Here is a 20,713-nt window from a genome sequence, read left to right on the forward strand (position 1 = left end):
TATCATGCATTAATAGTGTTCTTCATGATCTTCAAGTTGTTCTTGGTAAGTCTTCTTGTTTGATCTTGATGATTTTTTGTTTTGTGTCTTTTATTGTTTTTCATATGCATTCTTGAATTCTTAGTGTCTAAGCATTAAAGAATTCTAAGTTTGGTGTCTTGCATGTTTTCTTTGCATTAAAATTTTTCAAAATTATGTTCTTGATGTTCATCTTGACATTCATAGTGTTCTTAGTGTTCATCTTGACATTCATAGCATTCTTGCATGCATCACATGTTTTGATCTAAAAATTTCATGCATTGCATAATTTTCATATTTTTCATAAAAATTTCAAAAATAAAAAAATATCTTTCTTTTTTTTCTCTCATCAAATTCGAAAATTTGGATTGACTTTTTCAAAAATTTTTAAAATCAAGTTGTTTCTAATGAGTCAAATCAAATTTTCAATTTGAAAATCTTATCTTTTTCAAAATCTTTTTCAAAATTCAAAATCTTTTTCAAAATTCATGGTTATTTTCGAAAATTCCAAAAAAATAATTTTCAAAAACCTTTTTCTTATTTTATATCATAATTTTCGAAAATAACATAATCAATTAATGTTTTGATTCAAAAATTTGAAGTTTGTTACTTGCTTGTTAAGAAAGATTCAAACTTTAAGTTCTAGAATCATATCTTGTGATTTCTTATGAATCAAGTCATTAATTGTGATTTTAAAAATCAAATCTTTTTCAAAACTAATTTCCATCATATCTTTTCAAAAATATCTTCTTATCTTATCTTTTTCAAAAATATCTTTTCAAAATATCTTTTCTAACTTCCTAACCTCTTATCTTTTAAAAATTTGTTTCAACTAACTAACTAACTTTTTGTTTGTTTCTTAACTTTTTCAAAACTACCTAACTAACTCTCTCTCTCTAATTTTCGAAAATATCTTCCCTCTTTTTCAAAAATTTCTTTTTAATTAACTAATTATTTTTATTTTTTATTTTTTATTTCAAAAATTTTCGAAAAATACTAACATTTTTTTCAAAAACTATTTTCGAAAATCACTAACTCTTTTTCAAAAATTGTTTTCGAAAATTCACTTCCCCCTCTCATCTTCTTCTATTTGTTTATTGATATACTAACATCTTTCCTTCAACTCTCCAAAAATCCGAACCCCTTCTCTCTGAGTTCAGATTTTCTTCCCTTCTTTTCTTCTACTAACACAAGGATCCCTATACTGTGGTATAAAGGATCCATATTATTATTACTATTTTTTCTGTGCCCTCTTCTTTGTCATATGAGCAGGAGCAAGGACAAGAATATTCTTGTTGAAGCAGATCCGGAACCTGAAAGGACTCTGAAGAAAAAATTAAGAGAAGCTAAATTACAACAATCCAGAAATAACCTTTCAGAAATTTTCGAACAGGAAAAGGAGATGGCAGCCGAAAATAATAATAATGTAAGGAAGATGCTTGGTGACTTTACTGCACCTAATTCCAATTTACATGGAAGAAGCATCTCCATTCCTGCCATTGGAGCAAACAACTTTGAGCTGAAACCTCAATTAGTTTCTCTGATGCAGCAGAACTGCAAGTTTCATGGACTTCCATCTGAAGATCCCTTTCAGTTCTTAACTGAATTCTTGCAGATATGTGATACTGTTAAGACTAATGGAGTAGATCCTGAAGTCTACAGGCTCATGCTTTTCCCTTTTGCTGTAAGAGACAGAGCTAGATTATGGTTGGATTCTCAACCTAAAGACAGCCTGAACTCTTGGGATAAGCTGGTCACGGCTTTCTTAGCCAAGTACTTTCCTCCTCAAAAGCTGAGCAAGCTTAGAGCTGATGTTCAAACCTTCAGGCAGAAAGAAGGTGAATCCCTCTATGAAGCTTGGGAAAGATACAAACAGTTGACCAAAAAGTGTCCTTCTGACATGCTTTCAGAATGGACCATCCTGGATATATTCTATGATGGTCTGTCTGAGTTATCTAAGATGTCATTGGATTCCTCTGCAGGTGGATCCATTCACCTAAAGAAAACGCCTGCAGAAGCTCAAGAACTCATTGACATGGTTGCTAATAACCAGTTCATGTACACTTCTGAAAGGAATCCTGTGAGTAATGGGACGCCTATGAAGAAGGGAGTTCTTGAAGTTGATACTCTGAATGCCATATTGGCTCAGAACAAAATATTGACTCAGCAAGTCAATATGATTTCTCAGAGTCTGCATGGAATGCAAGCTGCATCCAACAGTACTCAAGAGGCATCTTCTGAAGAAGAAGCCTATGATCCTGAGAATCCTGCAATAGCAGAGGTAAATTACTTAGGTGAACCTTATGGAAACACCTATAACTCAACATGGAGAAATCATCCAAATTTCTCATGGAAGGATCAAAAGCCCCAACAAGGCTTTAATAATGGTGGAAGAAATAGGTTTAGTGATGCCAAGGCATCTTAGGCTAGTTTCACTAGCATTTTTTTTGTTAGTTTTAGTTGTTTTATGCATTTTCTTGAGCTTAAAGTAACCAAGAATGGTTAAATGAATAACAAAGCAATGAACCATCCAAACAGTATGATTTTGATGCAAATTCCATGAGTTTTTAGTTATATTACTTGAATGCTATGAATGGAAGATTTCTCATGAAATTTTGCAAGACTTTGATGCAATTGTTTGGATGATTTCAGGGAAGAAGAGGCTAGGCAAGGAAGCAACAAAATCAATAAAGGAAGCTTGAATATCACATGTGGAGTTTAAGTTCCAGTTTAAGCCTAAACTGGAGCTTAAACGCCAGAATCATGAAGGCTAAGAAATGCTGGAACTGGCGTTTAACCTCCAGTTTAACCTTAAACTGGAAGTTAAACGCCAGAATGAGAATTTCACCAAGGGAGCATTTCCACGTTTAAGCTCCAGTTTAACCTTAAACTGGAGCTTAAACGTGTTCGACACAATTGTCACCAGGAAGCATTTCCACGTTTAACCTCCAGTTTAACCTTAAACTGGAGGTTAAACGCCAGAAGTAAGAAAGGCACCAGGAGCATTCCACGTTTAAGCTCCAGTTTAACCTTAAACTGGAGCTTAAACGTGTTCGACTATTTCTCTCCTCCAGGGTTGCTTTCTCATTTCCACGTTTAAGCTTCAGTTTAACCTTAAACTGAAGCTTAAACGTGTGCGACTATTTCTCTCCTCCAGGGTTGCTTTCTCATTTCCACGTTTAAGCTTCAGTTTAACCTTAAACTGAAGCTTAAACGTGGTCGACCCAATTGCTCCTCCAGGGTTGTTTTCTTCATTTCCACGTTTAAGCTTCAGTTTAACCTTAAACTGAAGCTTAAACGTGTTCGACATTTCACACTCCTGGGTTGCTTTCTTCCATTTCCACGTTTAAGTTTCAGTTTAACCTTAAACTGAAACTTAAACTTCAACTTAAACGCCATTTTTTTGAAAGGGGTTTCTGGGCCAAATATATTGAAGTTTAAGTTAGCATTTGAGCACAAACATTAACTTAAACGTATTATGGTATGAAACCCAATTGAATATCATGGTTTATGGGATTGGGCCTGAAGGATTGATGAGTCTGGAGCTTCAATTTGTTGAGTCTTGTGTCATTACTTGATTATCACTAAGTTGGTTCAATGAATGTTACAGAATTGGATCAGTAGCCTCATCAGGATTATGGATCATAAACCCAAAGCAAAAGGAAATCAGGGAAAAGCCTCAAAGCCCAAGAAACACAACAGAAGCTCAATTTAGAAAGTGTATAAATAGGATAGAATTTAAGTTGGTTGACACTGGCACTCGAAAGAGGATTTTACACACGGAGAACTTTGGATCATTTTCTTTTGTAATTGAATTCAGAGCTATGACTCACTAAACCCCTTTCATTGGGTTAGGGAGCTCTATTGTAATTCAATGAATCAATAATAGTTTTATCTTCTTCTTCAATCTTTTCTCTTGAATTTTGTTAGAAAGCTTCTCGATCTAATTCCATTGGGTAGTTGTCTTGGGAAAGAAACTACCCATAATTGGAATCCTTCGGAACCTTGGGAAAGGAATGGAGGATTCATGCTAGAGAAGCTTTCTCACAGTGAATTGGATTGGGGTTTGGATGGATATTGTGACATGTAATCCTACCAAATTGTGGTTCATGAAACTGTGTGGTATAATCAGTGATCGAGCATCATCTCTTCTTATGAACATTTAAACCAAGGGATTGGGAATTTGTTTGTTTTTAGAGAGAATTGGTGAGCCAAGGGATTGGGATCCAATCATATAAGATTGCCAAGCAAAATTCAATGAATGCATTGGTTGAGGAAGGGATAAAAGTTGTTTTGATTCGGAGATCTCAATATCTCCTAACACCCAATGAACTCCCCATTTCTGACTTACCACTTTCTCTTTACATTCTGCAATTAAATTCATGCAATCACCCCCATCCCTTTTAATTTCAGCAATTTAGCTTCTCGCTCTTTAATTCATGCAATTTTACATTCCGCAATTCTCATCTAAATCTTGATTCCGCTCAACTAGAACATACTTCTAACCGAATTGCTCACTCAACCAATCCTTGTGGGATTCGACCTCACTCTATTGTGAGTTTTTACTTGACGATAACCGGTGCACTTGCCGGAAGGAATTTTGCCGATCGTGCAATTTCCTAAATCGTAGCATATCAAGTTTATGCACATCATTTAGCAATAGCAAGCCTTTTCCATCATCAACTCAGCAACAGACAGAGAACTCTGAACAAAATGCTTCTAATTTAGCAAATCTAGTCTCTGATCTATCTAAGGCCACTGTATGTTTCATGAATGAAACAAGGTCTTCCATTAGAAATCTGGAAGCACAAGTGGGCCAGCTGAGTAAAAGGATCACTGAAATCCCTCCTAGTATTCTCCCAAGCAATACAGAAGAGAACCCAAAAGGAGAGTGCAAGGCCATTGACATAAGCGCCATGGCCGAACCTGTGAGGAGAGGAGAGGACGCGAATCCCAAGGAGGAAGACCTCCTGGGACGTCCAGTGATCAATAAAGAGCTTCCCTCTGAGGAACCAAAGGACTCTGAGGCTCATCTAGAGACCATAGAGATTCCATTGAACCTCCTTATGCCCTTCATGAACTCTGATGAATATTCCTCTTCTGAAGAGAACGAGGATGTTACTGAAGAGAAAACTGCCAAGTTTCTTGGTGCAATCATGAAGCTGAATGCCAAATTATTTGGCATTGATACTTGGGAAGTTGAACCTCCCTTGTTCATCAATGAACTAAGTAATCTGGATCAACTGACATTGCCTCAGAAGAGACAGGATCCTGGAAAGTTCATAATACCCTGTACCATAGGCACCATGATCTTTAAGGCTCTGTGTGACCTTGGTTCAGGAATAAACCTCATGCCCCTCTCTGTAATAGAGAAACTGGGAATCTATGGGGTGCAAGCTGCTAAAATCTCACTAGAGATGGCAGACAGCTCAAGAAAACAGGCTTATGGACAAGTAGAAGATGTATTAGTAAAGGTTGAGGGCCTTTACATACCTGCTGATTTCATAGTCCTGGATACTGGAAAGGAAGATGATGAATCCATCATCCTAGGAAGACCTTTCCTGGCCACAGCAAGAGCTGTGATTGATGTTGACAGAGGTGAAATAGTCCTTCAATGGAATGAGGACTCCCTTGTGTTTAAAACTCAAGGATCTCCCTCTGCAACCATGGAGAGGAAGCAGAAAAAGCTTCTCTCAAAGCAGAGTCAACCAGAGCCCCCACAGTCAAACTCTAAGTTTGGTGTTGGGAGGCCACAACCAAACTCTAAGTTTGGTGTTAAACTCCCATATCCAAACTCTAAGTTTGGTGTTGGAGAGTCTCAACAAAGCTCTGCACATCTGTGAGGCTCCATGAGAGCTCACTGTCAAGCTATTGACATTAAAGAAGTGCTTGTTGGGAGGCAACCCAATGTTTATCTAATTCTTATTTTTATTGTTTTTCATGTTTTCTTAGGTTCATGATCATGTGGAGTCACAAAATAAACAAAAAAATCAAAAACGGAATCAAAAACAGCAGAAGAAAAATCACACCCTGGAGGAGCATATGTCTGGCGTTCAAACGCCAGAACAGAGCATAGTTCTGGCGCTGAACGCCCAGAATGGGAGCATCCTGGCGCTGAACGCCCAGAACAAGCATGGTTCTGGCGTTCAACGCCAGAAATGGCAGCAAAGGGGCGTTAAACGCCCAAAATGGGCACCAACCTGGCGCTGAACGCCCAGAGTTGTGTGCAAGGGCATTTTGCATGCCTAAATTGGTGCAGGGATGTAAATGCCTTGACACCTCAAGATCTGTGGACCTCACAGGATCACCTCAGGATCTGTGGACCCCACAGGATCCCCACCTACCTCCACTCACTCTCTTCTCTCTTCTCAATCATCCTCTATTCCCAATAAACACTCTTCCCTATTAACCCTTTACCACTCACATCCAAACACCCACTTTCCTTCAAAATTCAACATCTCTTCCCCACCCAATCCCACCCATATGGCCGAATACACATCTCCCTCCATCTCCTCCATATCTTCTTCTTATTCTTCTATTCTTTCTTCTTTTGCTCGAGGGCGAGCAACATTCTAAGTTTGGTGTGGTAAAAGCATAGCTTTTTTTGTTTTTTTTTTCCATAACCATTGATGGCACCTAAGGCCAGAGAAACCTCTAGAAAGAGGAAAGGGAATACAAAAGCTTCCATCAAGGGTCTATAGCTCAGTGGTAGAACATTTGACTACAAATCAAGAGATCCCTGAGATACCTCAGGGGATACATTTTCTTCCACATAATTATTGGAAGCAACTAAGGGTGGAACATCAAAAGCACTCCATCATCCTTCATGAAATCAGAGAAGATCTAAAAGCAATGAAGGAGGAGCAACAAAAGGCAAGGAAAAGACATAGAAGAGCTCAAGAACATCATTGAAACACCATCATCACTAAGGTAGATTCATTCCTTGCTCTTATTTCTTCTGTTTTTTGTTTTTATATGTTATGTGCTTATATATGTTTGTGTCTTTATTACATGATCATTAGTAGTTAGTAACTTTGTCTTAAAGATATGAATGTCCTATGAATCCATCACCTCTCTTAAATGAAAAATGTTTTAATTCAAAAGAACAAGAAGTACATGAGTTTCGAATTTATCCTTGAACTTAGTTTAATTATATTAATGTGGTGACAATGCTTCTTGTTTTCTGAATGTATGCGTGAACAGTGCATATGTCTTTTGAAGTTGTTGTTTAAGAATGTTAAATATGTTGGCTCTTGAAAGAATGATGACTAGGAGACATGTTATTTGATAATCTGAAAAATCATAAAAATGATTCTTGAAGCAAGAAAAAGCAGCAAAGAACAAAGCTTGCAGAAAAAAAAAATTAGGCGAAAAAAAAATAGAAAGAAAAAGAAAAAGCAAGCAGAAAAAGCCAAAGCTCTTAAAACCAAGAGGCAAGAGCAAAAAGCCAATAACCCTTAAAACCAAAAGGCAAGGGCAATTAAAAAGGACCCCAAGGCTTTGAGCATCAGTGGATAGGAGGGCCTAAAGGAATAAAATCCTGGTCTAAGCGGCTAAACCAAGCTGTCCCTAACTATGTGCTTGTGGCGTGTAGGTGTCAAGTGAAAACTTGAGACTGAGCGGTTAAAGTCAAGGTCCAAAGCAAAAAAAAAAAAAAAAAGAGTGTGCTTAAGAACCCTGGACACCTCTAATTGGGGACTTTAGCAAAGCTGAGTCACAATCTGAAAAGGTTCACCCAATTATGTGTCTGTGGCATTTATGTATCCGGTGGTAATACTGGAAAACAAAGTGCTTAGGGCCACGGCCAAGACTCATAAAATAGCTGTGTTCAAGAATCATCATACTGAACTAGGAGAATCAATAACACTATCTGAACTCTGAGTTCCTATAGATGCCAATCATTCTGAACCTCAATGGATAAAGTGAGATGCCAAAACTATTCAAGAGACAAAAAGCTATGAGTCCCGCTCATATGATTGAAGCTCTGTTTCATTGATAGTTTGGAATTTATAGTATATTCTATTCTTTTTATCCTATTTTGATTTTCAGTTGCTTGGGGACAAGCAACAATTTAAGTTTGGTGTTGTGATGAGCGGATAATTTATACGCTTTTTGACATTGTTTTTAGTATGTTTTTAGTAGGATCTAGTTACTTTTAGGGATGTTTTTAATAGATTTTGTGTTAAATTCATATTTCTGGACTTTACTATGAGTTTGTGTGTTTTTCTGTGATTTCAGGTATTTTCTGGCTGAAATTGAGGGACTTGAGCAGAAATCAGATTCAGAGGTTGAAAAAGGACTGCTGATGCTGTTGGATTCTGACCTCCCTGCACTCAAAGTGGATTTTCTGGAGCTACAGAACTTGAAATGGCGCGCTTCCAATTGCGTTGGAAAGTAGACATCCAGGGCTTTCCAGCAATATATAATAGTTCATACTTTGGCCAAGAATAGACGACGTAAACTGGCGTTCAACGCCAGCTTTCTACCCAAATCTGGCGTCCAGCGCCAGAAAAGGATCCAAAACCAGAGTTGAACGCCCAAACTGGCACAAAAACTGGCGTTCAACTCCACAAATGGCCTCTGCACGTGCAACACTTAAGCTCAGCCCAAACACACACCAAGTGGGCCCCGAAAGTGGATTTATACACCAAATACTTACTCATGTAAACCCTAGTAGCTAGTTTATTATAAATAGGACCTCTTACTATTGTATTAGGCATCTTTGGACACCTGGTTCTTAGATCACAGGGGGCTGGCCATCTCGGCCATGCCTGGACCTTCACTTATGTATTTTCATACGGTAGAGTTTCTACACTCCATAGATTAAGGTGTGGAGCTCTGCTGTTCCTCAAAGATTAATGCAAAGTACTACTGTTTTCTATTCAATTCTTCTTATTTCTCTTCTAAGATATCCATTCGCACCCAAGAACGTGATGAAGGTGATGATTATGTGTGACGCTCATCATCCTTCTCCCTCATGAACGCGTGCCTGACAAACACTTCTGTTCTACATGAATTAAGCTAGAATGAGTATCTCTTAGATCTCCTAACCAGAATCTTCGTGGCGTAAGCTAGAATGATGGCGGCATTCAAGAGAATCCGGAAGGTCTAAACCTTGTCTGTGGTATTTCGAGTAGGATTCAATGATTGAATGACTGTGACGAGCTCCGAACTCGCGATTGCAGGGCGTTAGTGACAGACGCAAAAGGATAGTAAATCCTATTCCAGCATGATCGAGAACCGACAGATGAATAGCCGTGCCGTGACAGGGTGCGTGAGTATATTATTCACTGAGAGGATAAGATGAAGCCATTGACAAGGGTGATGCCTCCAGACGATTAGCCGTGCCGTGACAGGGCATTGGATCATTTTCCCGTGAGATGACCGAAAGTAGCCATTGACAGTGGTGATGTATCACATAAAGCCAGCCATGGAAAGGAGTAAGACTGATTGGATGAAGATAGCAGGAAAGCAGAGGTTCAGAGGAACGAAAAGCATCTCCATTCGCTTATCTGAAATTCCTACCAATGAATTACATAAGTATCTCTATCCCTATTTTATTATATAATATTCGAAAACATCTTCATCACTTTATATCTGCCTGACTGAGATTTACAAGGTGACCATAGCTTGCTTCATACCAACAATCTCTGTGGGATTCGACCCTTACTCACGTAAGGTATTACTTGGACGACCCAGTGCACTTGCTGGTTAGTTGTATCGAAGTTGTGACAAATTATGAATGTGTAATCACGATTACACGTACCAAGTTGCTCACGTGCCAGGAATAGTTTGAGCCTGGACATCACAATTTCGTGCACCATTTATGTTCTTGGTGATTGGGTATCTTCTTTTTAAAATCTTTTTCAAAAATAATTTTTCTTTGATTGAATCTTGTGCCAAACTTTAAGTTTAGTGTTTTCTTGTTAATCTTTTTATAATTTTCGAAAATTTTATTGAAGTTTTCTAAAAATTTTAAGTTTGGTGTTCTTTCTGTTGTTCTTGTTGTTCTTATGAATCTTCAAAGTGTTCTTGAGCCTTCTTTGTGTTTAGATCTTAAAATTTTTAAGTTTGGTGTTCCTTGGTGTTTTTCCTCCAAAATTTTCGAAAACAAGGAGCATTAGATCTAAAAATTTTAAGTCTTGTGTCTTTTGTGTGTTTTTCTCTTTCATCATTAAATTCAAAAATATCTTTTCTCTTTATTTTAATTAATTTTCGAAATTTTCCCTTAAAAATTCAGATTTTTATTTTAAAACTTTTTGTTTCATCTTATCTTAGTTTTAAAATTTCAAAAATCATATCTTTTTCAAATCCTTATCTTATATTGTTGACTTTTTCAAAATTCAAAATTCAAATTTTCAAATTTCAAAATTCAAAAATTTAAAATTCAAAATTTAATTTTCAAATTTAAAATTTAAATTTCAAAACTTCCTAACTACTTTCTCTCTCTTCATTTTTCGAAAATCCGCACCCACATCTTTTTAATTAATTAATTTAGTTTTCAATTTTCTTTTATTTCTTTTTCTTCTAATTTTTGAAATTATACTCAATTTTTCATTTATTTTATTTTATTTTATTTTAATTTCGATTTTCAAAAAAAAAATTAATTTGCAATCCGCATCATCTCCCTTTTTCCATCATGAACATAAGTGGAAATGAACAGTCCAGAAGGACTCTGGGGTCATATGCTAACCCCACTACTGCTTCATATGGGAGTAGTATCTGTATACCCTCCATCGGAGTCAGTAGCTTTGAGTTGAATCCTCAGCTCATTATCATGGTGCAGCAAAGTTGCCAGTATTCCGGTCTTCCACAGGAAAAACCTACAGAGTTTCTGGCACAGTTTTTACAAATTGCTGACACAGTATATGATAAGGAAGTAGATCAGGATGTCTACAGATTATTACTGTTTCCATTTGCTGTAAAAGATCAAGCTAAGTGGTGGTTAAATAACCAACCTAAAGCTAGCATAAGGACATGGAAATAGTTGACAGAAAAATTCCTGAATCAATACTTCCCTCCAAAACGGATGACACAGCTAAGGCTGGACATCCAAGGCTTTAAACAAGGAGATAATGAATCTCTTTATGATGCCTGGGAGAGATACAGAGAGATGCTAAGAAAATGCCCCTCTGAAATATTTTCAGAATGGGTGCAGTTAGACATCTTCTATTATGGGCTTATAGAGAAAGCTCAGATTTCTCTAGACCACTCAGCTGGTGGATCTATACATATGAGAAAAACAATTGAAGAAGCTCAAGAGCTCATTGATATAGTTGCTAGAAATCAGCATCTGTACCTAAGCAGTGAATCTTCCATGAAAGAAGAGGCTAAAACAGTAACTGCTGAACTCAGTCCTGCAGAACACATTACAGAATTCAATCAGCAATTAGACTTTCTAACAAAACAGCTGGCCGAATTCAAGGAGATACTACAAGACACAAGAATGGCTAATCTGAATATAGAAGTACAGTTGAAGCAAACAGAACAGCAGTTATCAAAACAAATAACAGAAGAGTGCCAAGCAGTTCAATTAAGAAGTGGGAAAACATTAAATACCTCACTTCAAGGCAGCAAGAAGCCAAGAAATGAACAACCGGCTATCCAAAATCCCTCTGAGGACAGTAAGAGCCCAGAGAAGAATAACTCTGGCGTTCAAATTCCAGAAACAGGCAAGGAGTTGGCGTCAAACGCCCAATGGAAGCTCAGTTCTGGCGTTCAAATGCCAGGAACAAGTAAGGAGTTGGCGTCCAACGCCACTCCAGCTTCTAACCCTGGCTTTCAAATGCCAGTGAGGGATCAGACACCTGCAAGTGCTGATAATAAATCCCTCAAGAAGGCTTCGCAACCTACCTCTGTAGGAAATATACCTGTAGCAACTAAGGTTGAGGAATACAAAGCCAAGATGCCTTATCCTCAAAAACTCCGCAAAGAGGAGCAGGATAAGCAATTTGCCCGCTTTGCAGACTATCTCAGGACTCTTGAAATAAAGATTCCGTTTGCAGAGGCACTTGAGCAAATACCCTCTTATGCCAAGTTCATGAAAGATATCTTGAGTCATAAGAAGGATTGGAGAGAAACTGAAAGAGTTCTCCTCACTGAAGAACGCAGTGCAGTCATTCTGAAAAGCTTCCCAGAAAAGCTTAAAGATCCCAGGAGCTTTATGATACCATGCATATTAGAGGGTAACTGCACCAAGACAGCTCTATGTGATCTTGGGGCAAGCATCAACCTAATCCCTGCATCCACTATCAGAAAGCTTGGCTTGACTGAAGAGGTCAAACCAACCCGGATCTGTCTTCAACTTGCTGATGGCTCCATTAAATACCCATCAGACATAATTGAGGACATGATTGTCAAGGTTGGGCCATTTGCCTTCCCTACTGACTTTCTAGTGCTGGAAATGGAGGAGCACAAGAGTGCAACTCTCATTCTAGGAAGACCATTCCTAGCAACTGGACGAACCCTCATTGACGTCCAAAAAGGGGAGATAACCCTGAGAGTCAATGAGGATGAGTTTAAGTTGAATGTTGTCAAAGCTATGCAACATCCAGACACATTAGACGACTGCCTAGGCGTTGATATTATTGACTCCCTGGTGGAAGAGGTTCATATGACTGAGAGTCTCGAATCAGAGCTAGAGGACATTTTTAAAGATGTTCAGCCTGATCTGGAGGAACCAGAGGAAATAAAAGAACCTCTGAAAACTCCTCAGGAAGAGGAGAAACCTCCTAAACCCGAGCTCAAACCACTACCACCATCCCTGAAATATACATTTCTAGGAGAAGGTGACACTTTTTCTGTAATCATAAGCTCTGCTTTAGGGCCACAGGAAGAGAAAGCACTAATTCAGGTGCTAAGGACACACAAGACAGCTCTTGGGTGGTCCATAAGTGATCTTAAGGGCATTAGCCCAGCCAGATGCATGCACAAGATCCTATTGGAGGATGATGCTAAGCCAGTGGTTCAACGACAGAGGCGGCTAAATCCTGCCATAAAGGAGGTGGTGCAGAAAGAGGTCACTAAGTTACTAGAGGCTGGGATTATCTATCCTATTTCTGATAGCCCCTGGGTGAGCCCTGTCCATGTTGTCCCTAAGAAGGGAAGAATGACAGTGGTTCATAATGAAAAGAATAAACTGGTTCCTACAAGAACAGTTACAGGGTGGCGTATGTGTATTGACTACAGAAGGCTCAATACAGCCACCAGGAAGGATCATTTTTCTTTACCATTCATAGACCAGATACTAGAGAGACTAGCAGGTCATGAATATTACTGCTTTTTGGATGGCTATTCAGGTTACAACCAAATTGCAGTAGATCCTCAGGACCAAGAGAAAACATCATTCACATGTCCTTCTGGAGTGTTTGCCTACAGAAGGATGCCTTTTGGTCTGTGTAATGCACCTGCAACCTTTCAGAGGTGCATGCTCTCTATCTTCTCTGATATGGTAGAGAAGTTTCTGGAAGTCTTCATGGATGACTTTTCAGTATTTGGAGACTCATTCAGCTCCTGCCTTAACCATTTAGCACTTGTTCTAAAAAGATGCCAAGAGACCAACCTAGTTTTAAACTGGGAAAAATATCACTTTATGGTGACTGAAGGGATTGTCCTTGGGCATAAAATTTCAAACAAGGGAATAGAGGTGGATCAAGCTAAAGTTGAAGTAATTAAAAAATTACCACCACCTGCCAATGTTAAGGCAATCAGAAGCTTTCTGGGGCATGCAGGATTCTATAGGAGGTTTATAAAGGATTTTTCAAAAATTGCAAAACCTCTGAGCAATTTGCTAGCTGCTAACACGCCATTTGTGTTTGACACAAAGTGTCTGCATGCGTTTGAGACCCTGAAAGCTAAGCTGGTTACAGCACCAGTTATTTCTGCACCAGACTGGACATTACCATTTGAACTAATGTGTGATGCCAGTGACCATACCATTGGTGCAGTATTGGGACAGAGGCATAACAAGCTTCTGCATGTCATTTATTATGCTAGCAGTGTTTTAAATGATGCCCAGAAAAATTACACAACCACAGAAAAAGAATTACTTGCAGTGGTTTATGCCATTGACAAGTTTAGATCCTACTTAGTAGGATCAAAAGTGATTGTGTACACTGACCATGCTGCTCTTAAATATCTACTCACAAAGCAGGATTCAAAGCCCAGGCTCATAAGATGGGTGTTGCTTCTGCAAGAGTTTGATATAGAAATAAGAGACAGAAAAGGGACAGAGAATCAAGTAGCTGATCACATGTCCCGAATAGAACCAGTAGCAGGAGCATCCCTCCCTCCTACTGAGATCTCTGAAACCTTTCCGGATGAGCAATTGTTTGCTATTCAGGAAGCTCCATGGTTTGCAGACATTGCAAACTATAAGACTCAAGGTTCTCCTTCTGTAACCTTGGAGAGGAAGCATGAAAAGCTTCTCTCACTGCAGAGTCAACCAAAGCCCCCACAGTCAAACTCTAAGTTTGGTGTTGGGAGGCCACAACCAAACTCTAAGTTTGGTGTTAAACCCCCACATTCAAACTCTAAGTTTGGTGTTAGGAGGTCCCAACCTTGCTCTGATTATCTGTGAGGCTCCATGAGAGCTCACTGTCAAGCTATTGACATTAAAAAAACGCTTGTTGGGAGGCAACCCAATGTTATTTAATTATATCTATTTATTTTCCATTGCTATTTTATGTTTTCTTTAGGTTGATGATCATGTGAAGTCACAACAACAAATGGAAAATCAAAAACAAAATGAAAAACAGCATGAAAAATAGCACACCCTGGAGGAAGATCATTCTGGCGTTTAAACGCCAGAAACAAGCATCTGTCTGGCGTTTAACGCCAGAAACAAGCACCAAGCTGGCGTTTAACGCCAGAAACAAGCATCAGTCTGGCGTTAAACGCCAGAAATAGGCTACATTTGGGCGTTTAACGCCAGAAACAGGCAGCAGTCTGGCGTTAAACGCCAGGATTGCACAGTAAGGGCATTTTGTACGCCTAATTGGAGCAGGGATGCTAAATTCTTGACCTCACTGGATCTGTGGACCCCACAGGATCCCCACCTACCTCACCATTCAAATTCAAACCATTCCCCTCCCAAACCCACCCATTCACACACTTCCATCTCCTCCATCTTCTCCACTTCTTTCTTCTTTTGCTCGAGGACGAGCAAACCTTTTAAGTTTAGTGTGGTAAAAGCACTGCTTTTGTTTTTCCATAATTCAGTGGTAGAGCAATTGACTGCAGATCAAAGAGCTATGAGGAAAGAGCAACAAAGGCAAGGAAGAGACATAGAGGAGCTCAAGAGCACCATTGGTTCTTCAAGAAGAGGAAGACGCCACCTTCATTAAGGTGGACCCATTCATTAATCTCCTTGTTCCTATTTTCCTCTTTTTCGTTTACTATGCTTCATGTTTAATTATGTTTGTGTCTTTACTATATGATCACTAGTATCTAAGTGTCTATGTCTTAAAGATATGAATGTGCTATGAATCAATCACCTTTCTTAAATGAAAATTGTTTTCTGAAAAAGAAAAAGAAGTACATGAATTTCGAATTTTAAAATAGTTTAATCATTTTGATGTGGTGGCAATACTTTTTGTTTTCTGAATGAATGCTTGAACAGTGCATATGTCTTTTGAATTTGTTGTTTATGAATGTTAAAATTGTTGGCTCTTGAAAGAATGATGACAAAGGAGAAATGTTATTTGATAATCTGAAAAATCATAAAAATGATTCTTGAAGCAAGAAAAAGCAGTGAAGAACAAAGCTTACAGAAAAAAATGTGAAAAAAAAAGAGAGCAAGAAAAAGAAAAAGCAAGCAGAAAAAGCCAAAAGCTCTTTAAACCAAAAGGCAAGAGCAAAAAGCCAATAGCCCTTAAAACCAAAAGGCAAGGGTAATAAAAAGGATCCAAGGCTTTGAGCATCAGTGGATAGGAGGGCCTAAGGGAATAAAATCCTGGTCTTAGCGGCTAAACCAAGCTGTCCCTAACCATGTGCTTGTGGCGTGAAGGTGTCAAGTGAAAACTTGAGACTGAGCGGTTAAAGTCGAGGTCCAAAGCAAAAAATAGAGTATGCTTAAGAACCCTGGACACCTCTAATTAGAGACTTTAGCAAAGCTGAGTCACAATCTGAAAAGGTTCACCCAGTTATGTGTCTGTGGCATGTATGTATCTAGTGGTAATACTGAAAAACAGAGTGCTTAGGGCCACGGCCAAGACTCATAAAGTAGCTGTGTTCAAGAATCAACATACTGAACTAGGAGAATCAATAACACTATCTGAATTCTGAGTTCCTATAGATACCAATCATTCTGAACTTCAAAGGATAAAGTGAGATGCCAAAACTGTTCAGAAGCAAAAAGCTAATAGCCCCGCTCATCTTATTAAGACTGATCTTCATAGATGTTTTTGGAATTCATTGTATATTCTCTTCTTTTTATCCTACTTTATTTTTAGTTGCTTGGGGACAAGCAACAATTTAAGTTTGGTGTTGTGATGAGCGGATAATTTATACGCTTTTTGGCATTGTTTTAGGTAGTTTTTAATATGTTTTAGTCACTTTTTATTATATTTTTATTAGTTTTTAAATAAAAATCACATTTTTGGAATTTACTATGAGTTTGTGTATTTTTCTATGATTTCAGGTAATTTCTGGCTGAAATTGAGGGAGCTGAGCAAAAATCTGATTCAGGCTGAAAAAGGACTGCTGATGCTGTTGGATTCTGACCTCCCTGCACTCGGAATAGATTTTCTGGAGCTACAGGAGTCCAATTGGCGCACTCTTAATTGCGTTGGAAAGTAGACATCCAGGGCTTTCCAGCAATATATAATAGTCCATACTTTGCTCAAGGATAGACGACGTAAACTGGCGTTCAACACCAGTTCCATGTTGCAGTCTGGCGTTAAACGCCAGAAACAGGTTACAAGTTGGAGTTGAACGCCCAAAACAGGTTACAACCTGGTATTTAACTCCAGAAACAGCCCAGGCACGTGTAAAGCTTAAGTCTCAGTCCCAGCACACACCAAGTGGGCCCCAGAAGTGGATTTCTGCACCATCTATCTTAGTTTATTCATTTTCTGTAAACCTAGGTTACTAGTTTAGTATTTAAACAACTTTTAGAGATTTATTTTGTACCTCATAACATTTTTAGATCTGAACTTTGTACTCTTTGACGGCATGAGTCTCTGAACTCCATTGTTTGGGGTGAGGAGCTCTGCTGTGTCTCGATGAATGAATGCAATTATTTCTGTTTTCTCTTCAAACACGCTTGTTTCTATCTAAGATGTTCATTCGGACTTCAATATGATGGATGTGATGATCCGTGACACTCATCACTATTCTCAACCTATGAACGCGTGCCTGACAACCACCTCCGTTCTACCTTCGATTGAATGAGTATCTCTTAGATTCCTTAATCAGAATCTTCGTGGTATAAGCTAGAATCCATTGGCAGCATTCTTGAGAATCTGAAAAGTCTAAACCTTGTCTGTGGTATTCCAACTAGGATTCAGGGATTGAATGACTGTGACGAGCTTCAAACTCGCGAGTGTTGGGCGTAGTGACAGACGCAAAAGGATCAATGGATCCTATTCCGACATAATCGAGAACCGATAGATGATTAGCCGTGCGGTGACAGCGCACCTGGACCTTTTTCACTGAGAGGACGGATGGTAGCCATTGACAACGGTGATCCACCAGCACACAGCTTGCCATAGGAGGAACCTTGCGTGCGTGAAGAAGAAGACAGGGAGAAAGCAGAGATTCAGAAGACAAAGCATCTCCAAAACTCCAACATATTCTCCATTATTGCACAACAAGTATTTATTTTATGCCCTTTCACTTGTTACAATTTAAACTAAGAATTATTATTGATATTATATCCTGACTAAGAATTGCAAGATAACCATAGATTGCTTCAAACCAACAATCTCCGTGGGATTCGACCTTTACTCACGTAAGGTATTACTTGGACGACCCAGTGCACTTGCTGGTTAGTGGTATGAGTTGTGAAAAGTGTGATTTACAATTCGTGCACCACCGACCATGAAAAGGGATTGCATAACGAAGGTCAAAACATGTGACAAATGCCAGAAGCATGCCTCCATCTCTACAAAGCCTGCCGAGGTATTACACAGCATGAAGGTAAGCTGGCCTTTCCACAGATGGGGTCTCGATATTCTCGGCCCATTTCCAATAGCACCAGGCCAGGTAAAATTTCTTTTAGTATCCATAGACTACTTCTCCAAATGGATAGAAGCACAGCCGTTAGCAAGAATAACGGCCGAAAAGGTACGATCTTTCATTTGGAAAAACATCATATGTCGATTCGGAATTTTAATAAGCTCGGCTCATTTCTAAAAAATTTTAATATACACCATCATTTTAGCTCGGTCGAACACTCACAAACCAATGGGCAGGCCGAAGCTGCTAACCGAGTTATACTGCAGGCAATAAAGAAAAAGCTCGATAACGCAAAAGGAGAATGGGTAGAGCTAATCCCAGAAGTATTGTGGAGTTACAACACCACAATACAAACTACCACGGGCGAAACACCCTTCAAGCTAGTCTATGGGTCAGAAGCATTAATCACTGTAGAGGTCGGAGTTCCCACATTAAGAACCAAACTATACGATGAACAACATAACATAAACGCAAGAAATGCCGAGCTTGATCTGATAGAAGAGGACAGGGAAATCGCCGCCATTAAACAGAGAGCCCAGAAACAACTGGTAGAAAGAAAACACAATAAGAGAGTGGTGCCGAGGACATTCGAGGAGGGTGACTTAGTCCTCAGACGAACAAAAGAAGCCAGATGGCCTCCTTCACATGGAAAGCTCGCCGCAAACTGGGATGGACCATTCCGAGTATCCAAAGTGCTCGGAATGGGGGCTTACCAACTCTAAACACTACACGGCAATCCAGTCTCAGGAAATTGGAATATCTACTCTTTGAAATTGTACAGATCATGAACTGTAAAGTACGCGGATGAAGGTACTCTTTTTCTCCCTTAGAGGTTTTTTCCCAAGTCAGGGTTTTACGTAAGGAGGGTTTTAATGAGGCCGGACGCCCAAAATATCAAAAATCAAGTTAAGATCGATCAATAAGCAATCTGATCTTTTATCCTATCTATTTCTAACTTCCTATTATCTTTATCCTACTTTTACATAAATAAACATCAAAACCAAGATGCCACAATTATATGTATTATCAAAATATCAAACTGCCAAACTGATCCAACCTTGATCAGCACAAACAACGTATCTCAAATCCAAAACAACAAACAAAAGTCATACTACATAAATTAAACAAACCAAAAGTTACACAAATAGAACAAACTAAGGGAGCGAGACATTTTCATCATGATCCTCCACCGTTCCATCCACAACAAGCTTCCCATCAACAACTATTTTTGTCACATCCAGTCGGGAACAATCAAAATCAGGAACTAAAATAGCGACTTGGCTCACGGCTCAGTCAAAACCTGAGGCAAACATTTCCACACCCAACTCCTCTAATTCGTGAACTCGGGAAGTTAGCTGACCTTTATCCAGGTCACTATCCTTAATGTCAGACTGCAAAAGTCGGATCTAGTCTCTAAGACGATTAACCTCGTCCTCAGACGACTTCAACTTTGCCGTTACGTCCATAATCACCTTGTCTTTCTCCTTCAAAGCCTTCTCCATCATAGTGTCTTTATCCTTCAACAACTTTTCCAGTTCGGCAACTCTCCCCATACTAGCCTGCTGCTCGGCTCCGATCAATTAAGTAGTATGGCCAACACATAAACACATGAACAAAGGCGGTAAAAAAAGAGGGAAAAAAGAAATCGAGTAAATAAAGACAAAAACAAACATGAATGAACTTTCCCATGCCCTCCATTCCAATACGGCAAGTCATGAGCATATCGCCGGGGTATTGAGAAACCCTATCAAAAAGCTCGGCTATAGGGAACTGGTCACTCCACAGAGAATGAGTACTCGTCCCAGGTATGAAGCCATGAAGCCGCCTTTGTCGATCAAATACAGACCTAGCACCACCCGCAATATCCTTATCACATTCAGAAATAACCTCCAGAGATTGATCCGTTTCATCCCTTTTTCTCTTATGTGATGACACGGGCTGAGCAGTAGATTGAGCCGCCTCACCACCACCATCCTTGGAACCCCAGAAACCTCAGCATCCTTTTCCTTTTTCTTCTTCAAAAAAGATTGAAATCGGGAGGGATCAAGAAGAGGAGCTCGTCCACCTGCACAAATGAGAACAGTCAAAATAAACGTAATAAGTAAACAACAACAGTACAACAACCATCGTTACCTATGTAAGCTTTCAAACCATCACTATCACCCGCATCATGCAGACGAAGGAGTTCGGGAATTGATAAACACACCCCATCAGCAAAATATTCTATCAAAAACTCTAGCAAACACTCCTCCTCCTCACTTCGCTCAGTAGCCTCTAAAATTTGTGATGGCTCCGAACACCAGTACAATGGAAACCTTTCTATAAGCTCGTCATCCAGATAAAAAGGATACTCGGTCTCCAATGACCGGACCTTAACAAACAAAGATTTAAAATTCTTAAAGGAAGATTTATAAAGCAAGAAGAGGGATCGGCCGGGAAAACTACTCAGACATACCCACAACCCTTTCCTAACCCCTTTAGATTGAAACAGCAAAAAGAATAAAGAAAGGGAACAAGG

The 20,713-nt window shown here is 39.1% G+C and overlaps 1 protein-coding gene and 1 non-coding gene across 2 annotated transcripts; one reads left to right on the forward strand and one right to left on the reverse strand.

Moving 5' to 3' along the window:
- Window positions 1-1,816: 1,816 nt before the first annotated feature.
- LOC112774181 (small nucleolar RNA R71) lies at window positions 1,817-1,924 on the reverse strand. Its single transcript, XR_003188680.1, has one exon. It is a non-coding gene; the product is annotated as a small nucleolar RNA R71 (small nucleolar RNA).
- Window positions 1,925-18,057: 16,133 nt separating this feature from the next.
- LOC140181414 (uncharacterized) lies at window positions 18,058-18,917 on the forward strand. Its single transcript, XM_072224973.1, has 2 exons — window positions 18,058-18,303; window positions 18,432-18,917. The coding sequence occupies exons 1-2, from the start codon at window positions 18,058-18,060 to the stop codon at window positions 18,915-18,917; spliced, it is 732 nt and encodes a 243-aa protein (XP_072081074.1).
- Window positions 18,918-20,713: the final 1,796 nt, after the last annotated feature.

The sequence above is a fragment of the Arachis hypogaea genome, chromosome 18, assembly GCF_003086295.3.
Source record: "Arachis hypogaea cultivar Tifrunner chromosome 18, arahy.Tifrunner.gnm2.J5K5, whole genome shotgun sequence".
NCBI classification, from domain to species: domain Eukaryota; kingdom Viridiplantae; phylum Streptophyta; class Magnoliopsida; order Fabales; family Fabaceae; genus Arachis; species Arachis hypogaea.